Genomic DNA, 20,311 nt, shown 5'->3' with positions numbered 1-20,311 from the left:
GACTTGGAAGTACACTACAAAGCTACTGTAATAAAATCAACATGATACTGGCAGAAAACATACCCAATGAATGGAACAGATTAGAAGATGCGGAAACAACTCTAGGCATATTTAGTCGTCTTATTCTTGACAAAAACCTTCACTGAAAAAAGCCTCTTTAATAAATGGTGCTAGAAAAACTGGCTTTCCACACTCTGCATTTAGAACTAGACCCATATCTTTAATCATGCACTAAACTAAAATAGAAATGGATCAAAGATCTAAATATTAAAACAGAAACACTAAATCTGTGGGAAGATAGAATATATAGAACTCTTGAAGCTATTAGCATAGGCAAAGACTTTATGAACAACTGGGATCTCATCTTATTAAAAAGATTTTTCACAGCAAGAAAAACCACAAAAAAAGTGAAGAGATAACCCACAGTGTGAGAAAAACATTTTGCCAGCTGTTCTTTATGCAAAGGACTACTACCTAGAATATATAAATAACTGAATAAAATCAGATCCCCCAAATTTAAGGACTCAATCAAAAAATGGGCATCTGAAATGCATATACACTTTTTAGATGAAGAAGTGGCAACAGCAAATAAGTATATATAAAAAATGTTCAACATCATTGGTCATTTGAGAAATGCAAATTAAACCACACTGAGATTCTATCTTGCCCCAGAAAGAACAGCTATTATCAAGAAATCAACCAATAAGAAATGCTGGTAGGGCTGCAGGGAAAAAGAATCACTTCTCTACTGTTGGTGATAGTGTAGACTAGTGCAACCACTGTGGAAATGAGTATGAAGATTACTCATACAACTAGGACTAGAGCTTCCATTCAACCTAGTTACTGCTGTTCTTAATATCTTCCCCAAAGAATTAAAAGTATCATACCACCACAATACATAAGTGCCCATGTTTACGGCAGCATAGTTTGTGATGGCTAAATTTTGGAAACAGCCCAAATGTCCATCACCTGATAAAAGGCTAAAGATTTGAATTTTTTTATACAATGGAATACTACTCTGACATACAAAAGGACAAGCTTGAGACATTTCTGAGGTACCTGTAGGACATGCTCTTAAGTGAAACAAGCCAGGCACATATGTAAATACAGCATGTTTTCTCTAGTGTGAGGAATGGAAATTGTAGACAAAGACCAAAATAGATAACAGATATTGTGAAATAGGAAGAAAATGTTCCATGGGGAAGGGAAATTAGGAGTGGGGAAGGGGGAAAAGAATGAACGGTAAATAACAAAATGGTGAAAAAAGGAAAAATGGAAACAAATCTTTTGTAAATAAGGAGGAAAAGGGGAGTCGAAGAGAGGGCAGGGGAATCAGAAAGAAAAAGAAACAAGTTTTGTCATGAATATATATAAATTTCCTATGATGAATGTGATCTTTATATATATCTAAAATGTACCAATAAACATAATTAATTAAAACAAATAAATTTTCTTTTATTAGATCATGTTAATATTATATGTTGATGTGTTCGAGAAGTTGGTGTATGCAGCTAACATATATTAGTTGTAGCTAGGGTCTTGGATCAGAATTTAAAGCTTGGTTGCTGGGCAATCCAGGAGTAGATCTCTGGTTTAAGTGCTCAAGGCTATTGGCTCAAGGTCCAGGAGGGGGAAAAAAAAAGTAGTGAACAGCCTCAGACAAGAAGGGTGGCACATGCCTGTGACTCCAGCTCTCTGAGAGGTGAAGGCAAGAGGATTGCAAGCTAGAGCCCAGCCCAGGCCATTTAGTGCCTTACCAGGACTCTGTCTAAAAATAATAATAATAAAAAATCTGGGGAGTCATTTCAGAGTGAAGGCCCCAGGTTTAATTCACAGTACTGCAGAAATACATCAAGAGCAGCAGTTGTGCAGTGACCAAGCCCAGACCTGGCTTTTTCTTTACTGGGGTAGATGGCTGGAGATTACACCCAGGGACAATGAGTTAGAAGGCTTCCTGCTGTAGCTACTCCACCAGAGACTGATGGGGAGAGAATAGGAGCACTCTGGCATGCCAGTGTGGAGACATTCTGGGTTGGTCTTAGCGTGCAGTGTGACCTGCCTCACATCACGCCGCATCACAGCTGTAGGCCTCAGGTATGACAGAAACCCATGGGAGGATGCTGAACGCAAGCATCTTCTGGGTCTAGCACTGAGGTCCTGCAGTGGCTGTGCACTGAGAAGAGGCTTAGCTCTTGCCTACCTCTATCATGAGGCTTCTTCCTGCTGTGAAGTGCCCACTGAGAGTTTTACCTGGCAGAAGCCCAAGTGCCACCAAATCCTTTTGATTCAAAATACATTTTCAAGAATCAGTAATTCAAGTGATCAACAACTTTGATACCCTCAAGACCCAATTCTTCTCACCACACACTGTATAGTTCTGGTCATACATAATGAAGTCCCTAGATACTCAGTGTTGCAGAAGAAAACTGTGTTCTTGGAGAAGCAGAAATACCTGAGCTGAATGTGTGGGCAGGAGCTCTGGAGCGTCCCTCCCATGCCCTGAAAATCACCATTCCTTAAGAGTATGTTCTTGCAGCCAGGACAGCACTGACTGCACATAGCCAGTTGCTACCAGATTGATCTTTCTGAAACACTTCAGAATAGCAGTGTGGTACAGTAGGCTGATGATTAGGCAGGAGCAGGGGTTGGCAACTTCAGCTGTCCCTGCTGGCCACTGAGCTTAGCTCAGCACCCTACTTACTCTGGGCCAGCACATGCTGTTTTACTTGTGTCTTCCTTAATAGGCTGGGCATTCCTTAAAAGCTATGACCTCATTGTCTTCAGCTGTGTCATTTTTGACACCTATTACATGAGAAGCACTCTGCCCATGGTGCTGAGCCCGTATAAATGGGAAAAGAGCTGACATTTGTTAAATGCCTGCTATAGTTAGGCACAATGCAAGCTACTTGCCTTATGCCATTTACACCTCATCATATTAAATAGGTATTATCACAGTCATTCAACTTCTGGAGACTCATTTTTAACTAAGATGTCCAATATTTGTTAGATTCTGTGGCCAGCTGGCCCGGGATGTTTGGCAGGCCTGGTTTCTCTGTTTCTCCTATGGTCATTCTAACCAGGCAGATGAGCAGACTGGGCACTCATCTCTCTGTCCCCTGGGAGACCCTGACTCAAGCCAGGCTGCCTTGGCAGATGTGGCTGCTCATGCTCTGTGATTCATTAGACCTCACACCCTCTGCTGCTTTCCAAGAGACTAGGAAGGGAACAGCTGCTGTGCAGCCCCCAGCTGCCTTTGCCCTGCCCTCAATGCTTCAGGAAGGCTTCTGCTCCCAGGGCTGCTGCAGAACTCATGACTCAGGGGGCTTCTGGGGATCTGGCGGTGTCTGACTTGTCATTCCTCAGCCCACTCCTCTGAGTCAGGCTCTCCCAAGCTGACTTTAGTATTACAACTTTCTCCCTTGTGACAACACTGAATGTTGTTTTCCATCTATTAGTCCCCAAACCCTCATCTCCTGTTATGAGAGGAAGCCGGCCCATTTGTAATCATCACAGTCAACATCACCAGGATATCACCGTGTTCCCCTTGCTGCTCTGAGCTTCACACTACTGAGGTCATCACTGACATTAAAGGGAATGAGCTTTCAGTGCGGCAAACCACTAGATTCTTGAGATGGGCTGTGACTCTGTAAACAGACACATCTCAATCTCCTGTGACCCCAGACTCTGAGCAGAGCAAAGTAGATTAGGATACCCAACGATGATGCTTTACATTTGCATTACACTGAGCGTGTGCAAAATCATTCTACCCTTCATTACCTCGACCCCATAATAGCATGTGGGCAGGGCCAGCATCATCATTCTCACTTTACAGATGAAGAAACTGAGATTTCGGGAGGAATGTGGTGCACTTGAACCACAGAGCTCAGTCATAGAGCATTCTTGGTAGTGGAGCTGACTTTTTATATTCTGTGCACCTGTGTGGTCCTAACAAATAGAAAGTGCTCAATAAGTGAGTTCATTGACTAACAGATGCCAATAAGCAAGGGTTCAAATTCAGAGCTTGTCATTCACAGCCTTACACTGTGAGGCATACTGCTGCATTATTATGGTTCGAGCTCTTACAGAAATGACTAAGAATTATCTGAAATCTGGCTGGCTAGGTTCACACCACTTCACCCCCTCTAGCCTGTGACATTGGGTAGTTATGTGGCCTCCCTGAGTTTCCTTATTTGTAGAATTGAAGCTAGTAGTAATAATTTAAGTGCTACTTAATTCATTGTGTTGTGTTAAGTAACAAAATTCGTGTAAAGTGCATAGAATAACTGGACAGTGTTCTAGATAGTGCCAAATAGATGTTATCAGTAGTTGTGACTACTCAAAGAAAGGGACTAGGCCGTATACTTCTTTGTAATTCAGTATGGTGATTGACACGTACACACAAGTGCAGACTTTTGTCTACCAAACATGAAACTCATGATGTGACCGGAAGTGACTTCTCCTGGGCTTCAATCCTCACACCTGTACGTTGTGAAGGTTGAACCAGGTTACTCTTACTGTGCCTCCCAGATCTAAGCTGCTCAATCAGTGGTTCTCAGTGGGAGTGATTGTGCTTCCCACCAAACATGGAGGTCACTTTACCATGACTGGAGGAGAGGTCTTGATTGTCACAATTTAGGAAGGTGCTATCACCTTCTGTTTGTACAGAGATCTCAGATGTTGGGAGAAAATATACAGGATATTCCCTCACAAAGAAACTGTCCTACCAAAGTGTCAGTAATGTGAGGCAGAGAAGCATTGTTCTAACTATACAGTTATCTAGAGTTCCTTGATTTCATGGGTAAGGGCCTTGTGTCTTTCAGCTTACCAAGATACCCAGAGGAGCAGAGTTCCTCAATGCAAGGGAGCAGGCTATTGATTGTCCCTTCAGCTGCCACCTTCCACCCTCATCATACTGCTCTTGTTGAAGTGGGGAGTCTGGGCCAGGCATCTTTAATTCAAATTTGGAATCATTCCTGCTAATCATTAAACTTCAAGATGGCTCTGCCAGGGCTAGAGGAAAATATCTCTGTATCTGGTATTCACAAAGCCTGAGACAAAGCCCTTGCACATGTCAGGGAAGCCCAGGAAAAATTGTACTTTGTTAAATTTACCCCAGTATAATCCTGGTCCCTCTCTCTTGCCTCAGTGTGCAGCCTCCAGTGAGCAGCCAGACCACCTGGTGATAGAAAAGTTGGATTGGGAAGAGCATGTGCTGGTAATATTGATGACTAGATATTGGTGACTAGCCTAGCCTCTAGTCTAGGGAAGTTCCCGGCCTGATCATATTATGAGGTTGCAGTCCTGCTTATACCAACTGCAGAGGGAAGCCTGACTCTGAAGATATGAACACTGCGCCCTGGGCTCATCTGCCTGAGGCATCAAACAGCCTAACTCATCTTTCTCTTGTGAGATTCTTTTACCTTCACTTTTGCTTTTCCACCCCAACCTCCAAGTACCTGCTCAGAGACTTCGGGTTTTCTGGAAAGAGCATAAACAAGAGAGAAGAGATGGGAGTCCAGTTTAGACTACATCATTTTCTATTTCCTCTCTCTGCTTCAGTTTTTCATCTGCTAACTGAGAATTCACTTGGTAGTTATGAGCACGCAAAGGTAAAGTGGAGAAAAGCCTTTGCAAGCTGTATGACTGACTAATGATTGTCTTTCTGCCTACTCACAGGGAAATGAGCACTGCTATGCAGGATGTGCCGAATCCCACTGGCACCTTTCCTCTCACACTCATGGATATTCTCAGCCTGCCTTTCAAAGTGATTGCTAATTCTGCTCCCTGCCAGGACATCAGTGATTCTCCACTACACCCACCCAGCCCCACAGGGCATCAGCCTCCCTGGTCAGCCAGACCAGATGGGGAAGGAATGTTGACTGTATTGCTCAGAATAAGCAGCTCATGAAGCCAGGCTAACACCTAGAAGATGGTAACATAGACAAGGCCAATGGCAGACCTACCCATAGAAGGAAGGTTGTACCACTTGAGGTTGTCTCTAGAAAGAAGAGGTAATACAGATGAAGGCTTGGCACCAGAGGACAGCTCTTCCAGAGCAGTAGATGCCCAGGCCCCTGGCATTCTTGATTTATGGGAACTAGAACAGGAGGTACTGATGGCTGGAATTCTCCTACTATCCCAGAGAGACACTTCAATATAAGCTTAGGCCTGGAGAAAGCATTCTTCCTGATGTCAAAATGTCATTTCTGCTAGAATTTTAAGAGGTTGTATTTCTTCTAAGCACAACTGAATACAGATAGGTCAGCAGGGAACAGTGGGGAGGAGACTTCCAAGAAATCACTAGGGAGGTCGTACAGTCTTATTGGAAAAGCAACAGGCAGGACTCTCTACTGTGCACTGTAAGGATGAATGATGGGCCACTGTTCAGATGGGAACCTCTGAAAGGGTATTTTGTTATAAGGAAACCCAATCTAAGCACAGTAGCAAATCGACTAACTTTTTCTTATATGCCACAAAACATCCTCCACCCTTGTTGATTATAAGGTAATCAAATCTATGGACCCTCAAAACTGAGAACTTAGGGTGGTATTTACAATTATGAAATTAGTGAGAATAAAAGAGAGGCAGAGACACTCCTACTTCAGTTCGCTTTCCAGTGTCACTCCTCTTAAGAGGAGGACTGACAGATTGTGAGTAAGTGAGATCTTTAGAAAGCTCAGAGGTTTTGGCTGTCAGAGGCAGGTGTAACTTCAAGGTTGTGGATGCTTTAGGAGTTCAAGGACAAAGTTCTGTTCTAATGACCATGAAGGTGATATTGGTGTGGTATCCTTAATTCTGTTCTAAGTTTCTACGTTCTCATAAGATCTGCTAAAGTGAACACGATATTTTTCTTTTCCCTTCCTGCCCAAGTTCTGCTAGTAAAACCCAGTTTCCAGCATATTAAATTATTTTAATTTCAGCCATTTAACATTCTTTTTAGCTGTTTTCTTCTTGGCTCCATCTGGACTTTGGGGAATGAATATTTTTAACATCCACACATTAAATGCAACTCTGACAGCTGGTCCTCTGGCCTTTGGAAGGACCACTAGCCAAGGGGGTCAGGGAGACCCACAGATCAATGCCTGAGATACTACCCAGGGAGTATTAGTACTAATGGCTCAAACTGGACCTACCCAGCTTGATAACTGTGAGTTTTAAGTCTATGCCATAGAGTCTGGAAATGTGCATCGAAAAGCCAAATCACCTTGATAAAATCAATTTTGGACACAAGAAAAGACTTACCCATGCTTCCCTGGCGTGGGTACCAGGAGAATCTCTCTTCCAGCCTCATTGTGGGGCAGCAGCTGGGCAATGTACCGCCCAGAGGGCTGCAGGTGCCTGTGCACAGAGACAGCCAGGGTGCAGTGCTCGCTCCTGCTCCTCATCCATGGGCTGAGGATTGTATGTTTGGAGTCTGCTGAGGTGTTGAGGAGGAGGAAGGAGCCTGGAAAGAAACAGGAAAAGTGAATCTGCAGATGTGTCATGGCAGCTTGCCCACCAGCAGTCCTGTTCAGGGTTTAGGAGACCAACAACATCCAAGTGGGAGATGCTGGAGGCTTTTCTCACATTCTCTGACACCCTGAGGACCCCCTCTTCACTTTCTTTTGTAAACAGTATGCCTGATGCAGATAGATGGAGGCTGGGGGCATGGGCTTTCTCATCTGTCAAGTTAATGGTCTAACGTTAGCTCCCCTACTTACTACCTCTGTTCTTGAGCCTCAAGGTTTTCATCTGTGAAACAAGAGTAAAAACATCTATTTCAAAGAACCTGTTTCTTTGCTTATTAGCTAAGTGATCTGGGGAGAAACACAAACATTCTTAGGTTTCAGGTTCCTTGCTTATAAAGTGGGATGAGAAGGGTTGGCTGAATTCAATAATCTTTGAAGATCCATTTCAGCTCTTGGCTTCCTGAGTCATGTAAATTTGCAACTGGTCTCCACAAAGAAAGCCCTACAAATCCATCCTGGTGCTGTGCTTGTAGCCAAGTTTCCCGCTGGGACATGCCAACCCTGATTCCAGTAGCACAAGCCAAATGACCTACAAGAAACTCACATTCATGGCGCTTACTGTCAGCATAAAAGTACAGCACCATTTTATTGTTCCAGGCATCCTTCTGATGCATTAATTTTATTGGCTGCACTTCTCACTGACGTTTTGGACTAGTAGATGCTGTTCTTTTCCCTTGGAAACCTACTGCAACATGATCCTTAACTTCCCCAGTGAGAACCAGCTAACAAGTGCTCAGCCTTCTTCAATACTATCTCATTCCAATACTTCCAATACTGCCTTTTGATGTATGGATAACCCAGTTAATCAGTTATGCAAATGGCTTACAGTCTATAATAAAGAATGATGCAGATGAATGTTAGGGGTTGCTACCAAAACAGCATTTTCCATGGAGAAGTTATTGGGTAAAGAGTTAGAGGTAATGCTCCTTCGGTGATTTATATTTTATCCCTAACCTATAGTGGGAGGAGTGTCCTTGTCATGGGAACAGAGAAAAAGGTATGGGGTTAGAACCATAGGTCCAGACTTAGAAAGAAGATCAAATACAATTGCTTGCTTTTCTAGAAGTGAGTTATCAAATGTCATAGTTTCAAAGTTAAGGCCTGATGTCAGGCTGTGGAATTCTAGTCAGTGCTTTTTTTTTTGTTGTATCTTCTTCATTATTAACAGTGTCTTTTAGTTTAAAATATGATCAGGGTACCTTGTGTCCAGGACATGTAGTTCAGACAGCTAAGGAGCAAAAGGATCCAATAGACATTTTACCAAATCCATCTATGCACTTCATTCCCTAATGGTTCTTCTCTCAAATTATTTTTAGTGGATTTTTGTTTTGAGCAGCTATCTTAGCACAGGCTTGTCCTGGGGACCCAGACATGAACTACACATATCTCTGGCCTTCAAGGAATTCCAGGTCTGATAGGGTTGAAAAGATGCCTGTAAGAACTATACTCATAAGCAGAAGTTATAAAGTCATAACACACATAAGGTACTTGGTAGACTCCAAGAAGGTGACTTTAAGTTGGGGCGGGAAGATATAAAGAAACAGATGCTCAAGCTAGGTCTCGCAAGGGAGAAAAACAAAGATATTGAAAGAACCAGCATATGCCAGTTGATGGGAAAAGGGGTAAAGACATAAAGGGAGAAAATGTTGGGTTTCAGAGTGGGATATGTGGGAGACTTGGCAATTAGAAAGTATAGGATGGCAGATGATGGAACCAAAACTTAAAGAACATATAATCCCTGGGTGAAGACTCCCTACTTTACTTTGTGGATAATAGGGTGCTAGACATTTTGAGCAGGTGCATGACACCATCAGAATGGGACTTCCAGAAGACTGATCTGATATGGCGGGGGGGGTGGGGCGACTTCATCCCACATCACCACATTTGGATGAGGATGTGATGAAATGCAAATCTGATGTCTTCAATATGTGTCTACTATAAGCACAGGTATTATGTTAGAAAACATTCTTTGGGAATGATTGGGGTTTCCAATTCTAGGTTAGTGTGTATCTACCCAGAGTTCCTGACGGTCCGGAAAGTATCTCTGGTGATATAGTCTTGTCCTAGACTTTTCGAGGGTATAGTTTGAAGTTAAAATGAATTTACAAATAAAGGAAGAGTAACTGTGCTCTGGTCTGCGACCTTCCACTGATGTTTCCAAGTTTTAGAAAGTTGAGTTTCAAAGCAGTGGTTTCTCTAGCTATTTGAAGAAGTTGGGAAAAATGAAGATGAAGTCCCACTTCTCAGAAAGAGTACAAGTATGCATATATGTGGAACCTCAAAAACCAAGTTGAAGGTGCTGGGATGTCAGGTCTGAGAGCTCACCCTGCATCTCTGGTTCTCCTTCCTAGGTGTGGGAATGCATGTAAATTCTCTCCCTGTAACTTGGTAATGCAGTACCTCAATGATGAGACTTTCAAAGTTGACTAGAAGATGGATTATGTTTCCAGTTCTAATATGTGAGATGACGTTTATATGAATTTTATTTTGTGCAGTCAGACTATTAATAAGAACCTGAGCTTAAAGTATTTTCATTCACAATGAAACTCTATAGTTGAAAGCTATCTTTTTATCAGCAGTTTTTCCCCCCACAAAAAGAGGAAAAAATACATTTCATAAGCTCCTTAGGATATTGTCAGTATAAATCTTTTAAAGTCAGTGAGGATCTCTCTCTCCTCTCCCTCTTTTCCGGTTCCTGTTTATTTTGCACAGAATAGCTTGGAGCTACACAGAAGCTCCTGGGGTTCCTTCTAATTAAGAAGAATGGACTAGTGGCACACAGACCTCCACCCAGTGCGGCCGTGGGGCAATGGAGAAGCAGATCAAAGAGCCATGCTCACACAGTGTGGGGATCATGCTTCCCTCCGCACTGGGCTATGTTGATGTGTTCAGTGATTAAGTATGAAATAGTTACGATTTTTATTCTGGTCACCAATATAGAGATTGCTGCGCTCATCTCAACTGGCACGGGGCCAAGTACGAGCCCGACACCAAGGATTCTAAACCTAGAGATAGTCTTCAAAATCCAGGCTCTCTTTGTGCCCAGGTATAGGCCTTAAACAAATTTATAAATTATTATATTCTCTTCATTTGTCACATTTAATGTGGGAATAATATATATACATTCTATAGAGGTTGGGAAAATTAAATTAAATTACATGAACCAATTGGTTGAGACAGTGCCCACAGAAGATATGTGACAAATATTAATGTCTTAGCCTGGAACTTCTTTGATCTAACACTAAACTTGACATTTGAAGAGTTGAATTTCAGCCTGACCTCTGCCACCACCACGATTCTTTTGTCTATAAAATGGAAGGCTGATAGTTTCTCTAAGGATTCTTACAGCTCCACAATGTCAGTAATTCTGTCTGCCTGACTGGAATGTTATCATCTAAAGGAGCAGGCTTACGTCTCCAAGCTCTCCTGCCCTAAACATTTCTTCTCCTCGTTCCCCAGTGTACCAACAGTTTCAATCAATTGGCCAAATATACCGTGCACTTTACCAGCTGAGTTGTAAACTATGATTTTTCGCTCTGCTTTCCTCTGTCCCAGTTTACACAAGCACATTCCCAGGAAGGGCTCCCATCTTGGCACAGGATGCTTCTCCTGCAAGGTAAGTGCTACCACCTCTCACTCTTTTAACTGTATTTACCACATACCTGGTACTCAAGGATCTTAAAACCCAAAGTGCTACATACACATGGCAAGAAACCAAATAGCATAGAGCTGCTATCAGAAAACTGTTTCCAAACTCTGTCCCTTTCAACCAAATCTGACACCCAGGGAAGAATGTTTTTAAGGACTTCTAATTTTTTAAGCGGCTGCCTTCATAATTCTAAATATTATGTTCACAGTGTTAAGTGTGGGTATAACTGTAGACTTTTTGTACTGACAGCATGATAAGAAAAATAATACTAGCCCCTGTAATTCTGATTTTAAACACTTCTTGAGTTTTAAATCACCTTTACTTTTTTATTGCTTACCTTTTCAAACTTACATGAGACATTTATTGCTTGCTCTGTAAGCTTCAGACAGCACTGCTTGAACCTTTACTATAAGATAGGCTATTAGTTGTCCTGCCCTTCCTTGCACTTGTCCTCTGCCACATCCAACCTCTCAAGTCAGCTGTACTTTCTCTTTACCTTGTCAAGGTTGTAAAAGAATGATTAAGGCTTTTGTGTTCTGTTTACAGGTTGATGCTAAACATTGAAAATCAATAAACAGGCCTTTTATACTGATGACTATATTTTTTTTTTACTGCAATGAATAAGGGCTATATTTATAATCTTCTCTATGGGTCCAATAATACATCCTACTCCACAGAGAATGTTTCCAGCATCAGTGAAATTAAACGTCTTTCTCTCTCTCTCTCTCTCTCTCTCTCTCTCTCTCTCTCTCTCTCTCTCTCTCTGTCTCTCTTTCTCTCTCTCTCTCTGTGTCTTTGTCTCTGTCTCTGTCTCTCTCCGTTTCTCTCTGTGTCTGTCTGTCTGTCTGTCTGTCTGTCTGTCTCTCTCTCTCTCTCTCTGTCTCTCTCTGTCTTTGTCTCTGTTTCTCTCTGTCTGTCAATGTCTCTCTCCTTCTGTTTCTCTCTGTGTCTGTCTGTCTGTCTGTCTGTCTGTCTGTCTGTCTGTCTCTCCCCCTCCCTTCCTCTTCCCTCCCTCCATCCTTGTCAAAATTGTGGCATATTTTATCTTACATTTAAGTCAGGACTTTTTAATACAGTATACCCCCAAGAATTTTTAAATGCTTCCTCCTTTCTTTTATTTTATGTCTGCCTTCTTTACTATAGCTAATTAACGGTTGTATATACTCCTTGAAAGTCATTCTTTTCAAAGATACTGATTTCTCCTTCTAATCTGTACAAGTTACTTTCTAGGCCCCCAGTGTAGCTATTATTTTGAATTTCTTTTTACTGAGACTCATGTTAATCCCATGATCTTCAGGAAATTTCCTCAGAGGAAAATTTCTTTGTGTATCTTTGAATAACTGATATTTTTATTTCACTTTCACACTTTATTAGTAGCTTTTTCAGGCTATGATTTCTATCTTGGAAATTTCGCCTTAGAAATGTGAAGATCTAGCTTCAATGTTTTCTAGTATTAGTGTTATTGAGGAAAAGTCTGATGCTAGTTTAGCTGTAATTTCTTTATAGTGGATCTCATTTTTTCTCTTTGGGGGCTGTAATAATTTTTTTGAAATATGTATTTATGTAAGAATTAAACAATACCACCTAATGGGCTATTTTCATCAGAAAACACATCACTTTCATCTCTAGCAAATCTTTTCTATTGTATCTCTGATAATTTATTTCCCTCATATTCTCAGTCTCCACTCTTTCAGAAGAGATATATTTTTCAAGTTAATGTATGGTGACTTTGTTTTTGCACCCATCTCTCTTTCGTGTTGCCATGTCATTCATATGTTGAGTGATTCTGGATCAGTCCCTTATATTTAAGCAGCTAGGCTGATAGGAGCCAAGTGCGCATGTCCCTGTCAGGGGGAGGTACTCTTGCAGGGGCCTGCTTCCCACTGAAGGGTAGGTCCTTTTGAACATGAACACGGCCACTGGAGCCCTCACTCACCCAGTCCATTTGAACTTTTAGAGAAGAGCTCTGTTTTATTCTTTCCATGGGCAAGCACACCACTACATTGTTCTCTGGAAAAAATAAGATTGAAGTGAGGCTAGAGGCTGTCTGGGCCAACCACAGCAGACTTTCTTTCTTCCTTTTTGCCCACATCCTTCCTTCCAGGTGATCCTTCACCTGGGCTTGCAGCAGATGGCCTCCCTCTCTTGCTCTGTACCCCTTTCCTTTGGGGGCTACATTTACTTTATATCCTCTATTAGCAGCTTCTATTCTGTCGCCTCTTGTGCCCAAGCAATCATTCATGCCTTCTCTCCTGTTGTTTACTGTTCAGAATTTATTCCTCCACAGAATTCTTTAATATAGCTTTAGTGGGATCTCAGGAGGAGATAAGTGTGTGTTCAATCTGCCTTTCTAAAACTGGAACTTCATAATCATATCCTTTGAGCGGAAAAATGAATAAATAAACATAGGTATGGATGAATTTCCATCCCAATCAGTCAAACCTGATTCTGGCCTCACGGACTAATTGTCCTTAGTGAAACTATTAAATAATTATTATAAGCATTACTTATTCAGTTGATCACGATGTCACTCATGTTAGTTGAGAACTAATGGACAGCAGGGTTTAATGGGTGGGAACGCAGACCAAAATGCAGGATCATGTCCAGCACAGCATATTGACACATGCAGGCACAGCAGAAAGGAAGAGCTGGTGACAGCTCCCAGAGTGCCTTCCACAGAATGCCAATCCATGAGGTGTTACCAGGTATTACGAGAGATCTCTGTGATCAAGTATATTTGAGTATTCCTAGGTTCAACAAAACTAAATTTGCTGAAAGACAGCTCAAGTCCTAAAATGTCATGAAGAGTTGGGACTCTTCAGGGGCAGAATAGAAAATGAACCCGTGCCCAAACTCCTTCGATCATAGAACCTTTCTGCCATTGTATATAACATACTCTGGAATGTGCTTTCCAAACCCTCCTCAGGTCTGTTTTTGCTCCAGAAAATATTTGTAAAAAGTAAGAAAGGAAAGAAAAATCAGAGGGGCAGGCAGTGAGAAGGTTAATCAGAGAGGAATACTATATCTGTACCTATATCTGTAAATCTAGATATGTTTACATATATGATATATCCTTTTCTATATCACCTGTTAAATTACCTCTGCTTATCTGACTTTCAAGTCCCCTCCTTAAGATGCAAACCCCTTGTGGCAGAATCAGGCTCTTTCTGGAAAGACTTCTTTGAATTACTATACTGGTCTGTCTACCTGAGGAGACTTAAAAATGCTACCATCCGTGCCTGACTTTGAAGATGCCTTAGATAAAAATAAATATGGCGGTCACATAGCTGAATCACTTTCTGTGCTGGAGAGAAGGCAACGTAAGAGGCATTTCAGGACTTGCCCAAGATCACATTGCATATCAGTGGTTGATTCGAGATTTCAGATTCCTCATGCAGGAGAACATCTGTAATGGCATGTCCGTGACAGAAATCCATCACGATGCTCTCAGCTAAATGCTCTATAAGTTCGACTCCAGGTGCCCTCAGAGACCATTTTCCTTCCTCTTTACTTGCACAAGACAAGATCAGGTGTGGCAGCTGATCTCCAGCTCTGCTACTCAGTTGTTCCCAGATACAGTCCTAGCCAGGTGGGGCCCAGGTAGGTGAGTCTTTCCTTTAAAATCACCTTCAGTGACCCACAATGGCTGCCCTGCATTTGCGGCTCTTCTCTGTTTGTGTGGCTTTCTGTATTGACCAAACCAACTTGGAATGATGGAAGGGTTCCCCTCATTGTTTATTTTTCACATTCAAACTCTACTATCCTGTGTTCTCTCAACTCAAGTTTTAAGTTTTAGTGCGGAATTTGGAAATTTAGAAGGAATAGGTGTGATTGTGCTCATTGACATGTTTGGCCTAATAGGATAAGAGAAATACTGAGTGTCGCCAATTCAGAGGCCATGGCAAGGCATGTGGCCCAACCTTTGACCTTGCAGATAGGGAAATTCAGTGCCATGCAGAAGAGGAGCGCGCTTGGCTCCCAAGGTGAGCAGTGGCTGTGCTGCTAGGGTTCGGGCACTGTGGATCTCTACTGTTTCACTTTGTCTTCACGTGCAATACTTGGAATCAGCTCTGCTACCTTCTACAACAAGGACGTCACTGCATTGCTTTTCTAAACCTTGTTTTGGATGCACTTTGAAGAGAAATGACATCAGTTTCTGAGACCAAATGATTAGAAAAACCAAGTCTATTCATTAAAAGAGGGAAGGGAACTAGAGGGAGTTTTCTTGATAGTGATATTGATCTTAACACAATCAGTTCTGTTGTGGCCTAGAAATATTGCTATGCTTGCACGTTTAGTGGAATTCTATAAACTCAAAATGCAAAATAACTTTTAAGTTTCCAGTTAGCTATGGAAAAATTTCCCTAGAAATAATAAGATATATTTACACCTTTGTGTACAGTCATTTTTGTATGCTTATATACAGTTAGATGGACATACACACATGCACTCATACACACATGTACAACATTGATACATGTATATTTATTTATAAAAACATGTTTTCTTTATCTCCTTTTGTATCTCTCACCCTGTTATTAAGAACAAATCCTCTTTAGTGGAGGTACATACATATATATTTTTTAAGCAACAAATTTGCATTTAGGAAATAGGGGAAATCCAATAATCCCCACATACTGAATATGTGTCCTGGGATATCAGAAAGAAGGATAATAAAAAGCAAAGCAGATAAATAGAAGGAAACAGAAGCTAAAGTGCTGAGAAGTCTTTTCCCCCAACAGCTCATTTCGATAATCCTCAAGGAAAATGGAAAAGCACTTGATCTGACAAGAGGGAGAACAGAGAACCAAATGGAAATGAACCAGTTGAGTTAATTCAGTGAGAAGCAAGAGGAAAGAGAGATTTAAAAATATCTGCTGTAGGAGAAGTAAGAAAGGGAGGGAGGGAGGGAGGGAGAGAGAGAGAGAAAGGGAGGGAGGAAGCAAAAGACGGAAGGGACAGAATGCCTTCCCTGGAATAAAATCTACTTTGGAGAGAAAGGGTTACAAAATTGAGTTTTCCCTTTTCTACCTAGGTCATTTCTCTGGAATCAGATTGTTCAATTTTTGTTTCAGTCTCAGATGTCAGAGTATAAAAATCTTCTGTGTTAGCCGTTAGAGTTTTACTAAGATGTAGAAGGGTTTACCATGTCTTTTGACGTTTCATTGACGGTTTTAATTAAAAAATTTAAGAAGCAATTTTTCCACCCATTTCCTGGCAGGAGTCTCACAGAATCCCAGACATAATGACAGCCTCCCAGGTTCCATGTGCTGGGGTTTTGCTGCTCAGAAAGGAGCAGGAACCTGTCCCTGTTGCCTGCATGTCCTAAAATTGAGAGGATCTATACTTCACAGATCTTTGGACTTTAGAGAATAACGAGAAATCCCTTAGGAGCAGATCCAGTACATAAACGGGATGCAGACACACTGTAACGTCTTTACGAGCCCGCCGTTGGGTCGGAAGACACTTGGCAGCAGCAGTTCTGTTTGATTGCACCTCCTTCAGACACCCATCAAAGAGCTCTTCCAGAACTGCTGCAGCGAGTGGCAAGAGCTATGGGACAGTGTGTCGGAGGTGAGGGGCAGGGTGTTGAGGGGGATCGTGTCTTTCACTGCCATAAATTTTAAAACGTTTAAACTGTCGAATTCAATCGTATCTCATATTTGCCCAGCTGCCATAAAAATCACTGAGTTTTTACTACTTGTTTGAAAAACTCTTTAATGGCTTCCCACAGATCACAGATTAAAATCTAAATGTTTACTATGATCTTTCAGCAAGGGCAGAGGGAAGCTCACCAGTAGCTGATTCCACAGTTGGGCTCATCCAGCTCCTAGATAGACTTTCTTCTTTCCTGCTGTCCTCTTTAATTGAGATTGAAAGTTCTAAAAACTGGCTTTATTTAACCAGCTTTCCTTGAGAGATGCTGTGGGACACAGCTCGGGGCAGCCAAATACAAGCAGAACTGTATCCATATTATTGTCCGATTCAACAAATAAAAATATAGCATCTGTTTAGTGTGCATTTGAGGCAAATAATTTTTAGCAAAAATATGCCTAATATCCTATAGAGCAGTGTTCCATCAACTGAGAAAATTATTTGTTGTTTATCTCAAACTCATATTTAAGTGGACATCCTATGTTTTATGTTAAGTTTTTAACCTTGTGTGCTAGAGATTTTCAAAAAAATTACTTTTTTCTCCTGTGCGCTTATTCATTAATAATGCCCGGATATGGGCTGGCTATCTTGTGAGCGTGAAGTGATGGGCGACACTCAATGTCTAGAGACGCAGTGAGAGGTGAATCACTGATGGTGATGTGCGATGATGCTACGTCAGCATCGAACTGCCTCTCTCTGGTGTACTCGCTGCGGGACAACCAACACCATGAGACTTATCCAGCTAAGACAACGTGGAGAGGGCTTCTGCTGTTGTCTAGCTGCAGGAATCTTGTTGTCTGGGGCCAGCTCCCAGCATAATACCAGGAAGACTGTGGAGAAGATTGTTCTATAAACATTTACTGAATGGCAAAAGAACATTTAACGAAAAAGTAGGTAATTCATGTATTTCTTATAACATATCTAAGGTAGCGCCACACTTCTTACTGATACTGGGGAGGATGATTTTCATCCTCAAACTAACTATTGGCTACAGAAGGATTGTTATGTGTAGCATAAAATAAATCAATTTTTAAACTGCCTGGAAGTTAGAACTTTTAAAATCAGTGTTTTTTCAAATTGTAGTTTGTTACCCATTAGTGGGCCATGAAATCAATTTAGTAGGTCATGATTGGCATTAAATAAAAAGGAGGAGGAGGAGAGTGGCAGGAGGAAGAGATAGATGAAATTTTAAGATATACTTATTGTAACTCTTCTTTGGGGAATACTGGCTGTTGATGTAAATGAACACACACACACACACACACACACACACACACACACGCAGGTTTATGCTTTCTGGGTTGTTATGTAAAATATATTCCTTACAGTGAAGCATTTTAGAAAAAAATTGAAAGCTAGTCTCAAAATGAGTATTGTTGAAATTTCAAAGGTCATTATGCAGAAATTATACTGGACTCATACTGGTCCCTAAGCTACCACTCAGTAGATGAACAACTTTGGAAAGAGGTATGATGTACTAGGATAGTGTTATGATTTATAAAACTGTCTCATGTCAATAATCTTACAACCACCAAAGGAAACAGAGGAGAGGCCCTCGTCCCTCCCAGTTATAGCTGCAGCTGGGACTAGCCATGTGAGGCTGCTTACTACTTGAAACTTAGTTGATGCAAACAAGGAACTGAATTCTGTATTTCATTTAAAGTAATTTACATTTAAAAATGAATCCTTGATTCAATTATTGAAAAAAACATGTTTGGGACTTGGTATGTGAATTTAATTTTTCAAATATGAATTCTATGAGATATTGATCAAGTATTTTGGTAGAAAATTAAGATTCCAAACTAAAATGTGCTGTCAGTATAAAATATATATTGGATTTCAAAGATTCGGGATAAAAATAGTATACAGCATTTTATTTGTAATTTTTATATTGATTACATGTCAAGGTGATATTAGATATATTGGATTAAACAAAAATATCATTAAGCTTAAGTTCACCTGTTTCTTTTTCCTTGTGTAATGTGGTTCTTAGAAAATTCAAAATGAAATTTTGGCTCATGTTATATTTCTATTAGATGTAATTGCCTTAAGGATTGAGTGGCTTGCCCTAGGCCACTGGAAAGGCAAGTGGTGCCGTTGGTGATACAATCCAAGTCACCTGACTCCAAGTCCATGACTTTTTCCATTAAATCACAACAATTCACATCTACTGAGGTCCCATTTTATTTTTAAAAATAGTGAAGCTGGGTGTGGTGCTGAGAACACCTGTGATCCCAGCACTCGGGCGGCTGAGCCGGGATGACCGCTGTGAGTATGAGACCAACCTGGGCTCCACAGTGAGCTCAAGGCCAGCCTGGACTCCACAGTGGGCGAACCACAGGATGGGCGTGTTGGTGATGGCTAACATTTGCTAAGAACCACCGTGTTGTGGACACTGTGTTAACTTTGCAAGTTTAAGGCATTTGATTATTCAGTGCACTCTTTCAATGGAAAAACAACCAACAAAACAAAACAAAACAAAAAAAACCCCTGAGGCTCAGAAATGGTTAACTGGCCTGTCAGTTCAAGGTGGTCCAGAGGAACCCAGACTCAGGGAGGTCCCTGAAACTGAGTGACAGTTCAGACTTTCCCTAGAAGGTGGCCCTTCAGAGCAATGGCCTGCGGGAGGCAGCGTGCAGCTGTGTCTTCAGCATCCTCCTGGATTCCTAGACTTTGGGAACAAGGGCTGCCCGATCTTGGGCTGATTCCAGCGCTGCATACAGAAATCTAAGCTGCACAGTCTTAGGATATATAAGTAAAGCTCAAGGAGATGACTTTGTCGCTGAAAATTTTTTCAGCCAGAACATGAAAATATGGGCTTCATTATTATCAGTACTTATTTAAATATCTACTTGTAATGTGAAACTAAATTTCAATAACAGTCTTACAATATAGGGACAAATCACACTTTCACAGAAAAACGATTTTGCTCTAGTTATAAACATGGCTTACACTTATGAAATACAATTTAGAAAAAAAGTAAGAGAGTAAAGCTATTTATGGTACTAATACTCAAGCTTTCTATTTTATTTGGCATTTTGTTCTTCCCTATGCATAGGAATTTTACAATTTATAATTCTATTAAGCATGCTTTCTCTTGATCTTTCAACTGTATATCATAAGCATTTTCTATGTTTTATGCCTAATTCCCAAACATATTCATACTCATAATATTCCAATAAGTAGACATCACATTTAAGCTATTTAGTTTAGATAATTACATTATTTCCAATATTTTGCTACCGTAGATAAAGTTGTTCTCCTGTGTTTGTGAATATTTCATTAATTCTGAAGGCTTAGTACACCCACATGAAAAACTACTAGGTACTGTGTTTATATTTACAATCTAACTTAACTCTTAATAATCTATGGGTTTGGGATTATTACTGTCTTCTTTTTGCCAATGAAACAAGATTAAGGGTTAGGTACCTTCTCAAGACCATAAAGCTATGGGCCTGGGATATGGCTCAGTGGCATAAGCACCTGCCTGGCAAATAGA

At 41.0% G+C, this 20,311-nt stretch overlaps 1 protein-coding gene across 1 annotated transcript in view; it reads right to left on the bottom strand.

Annotated features, from left to right (window-relative positions):
• Alk (ALK receptor tyrosine kinase) overlaps nucleotides 1–20,311 on the bottom strand; it is an 854,626-nt gene that overhangs the window by 367,405 nt on the left and 466,910 nt on the right. Inside the window, exon 4 of the mRNA XM_004627384.1 lies at nucleotides 7,243–7,444. Within this exon, the coding sequence (XP_004627441.1) occupies nucleotides 7,243–7,444 (202 nt within the window). The remainder of the gene's footprint in view (nucleotides 1–7,242; nucleotides 7,445–20,311) is intronic.

The sequence above is a fragment of the Octodon degus genome, unplaced genomic scaffold, assembly GCF_000260255.1.
Source record: "Octodon degus isolate 3935 unplaced genomic scaffold, OctDeg1.0 scaffold00019, whole genome shotgun sequence".
NCBI classification, from domain to species: Eukaryota; Metazoa; Chordata; class Mammalia; order Rodentia; family Octodontidae; genus Octodon; species Octodon degus.
This window is presented reverse-complemented; position numbering and strand designations above follow the sequence as displayed.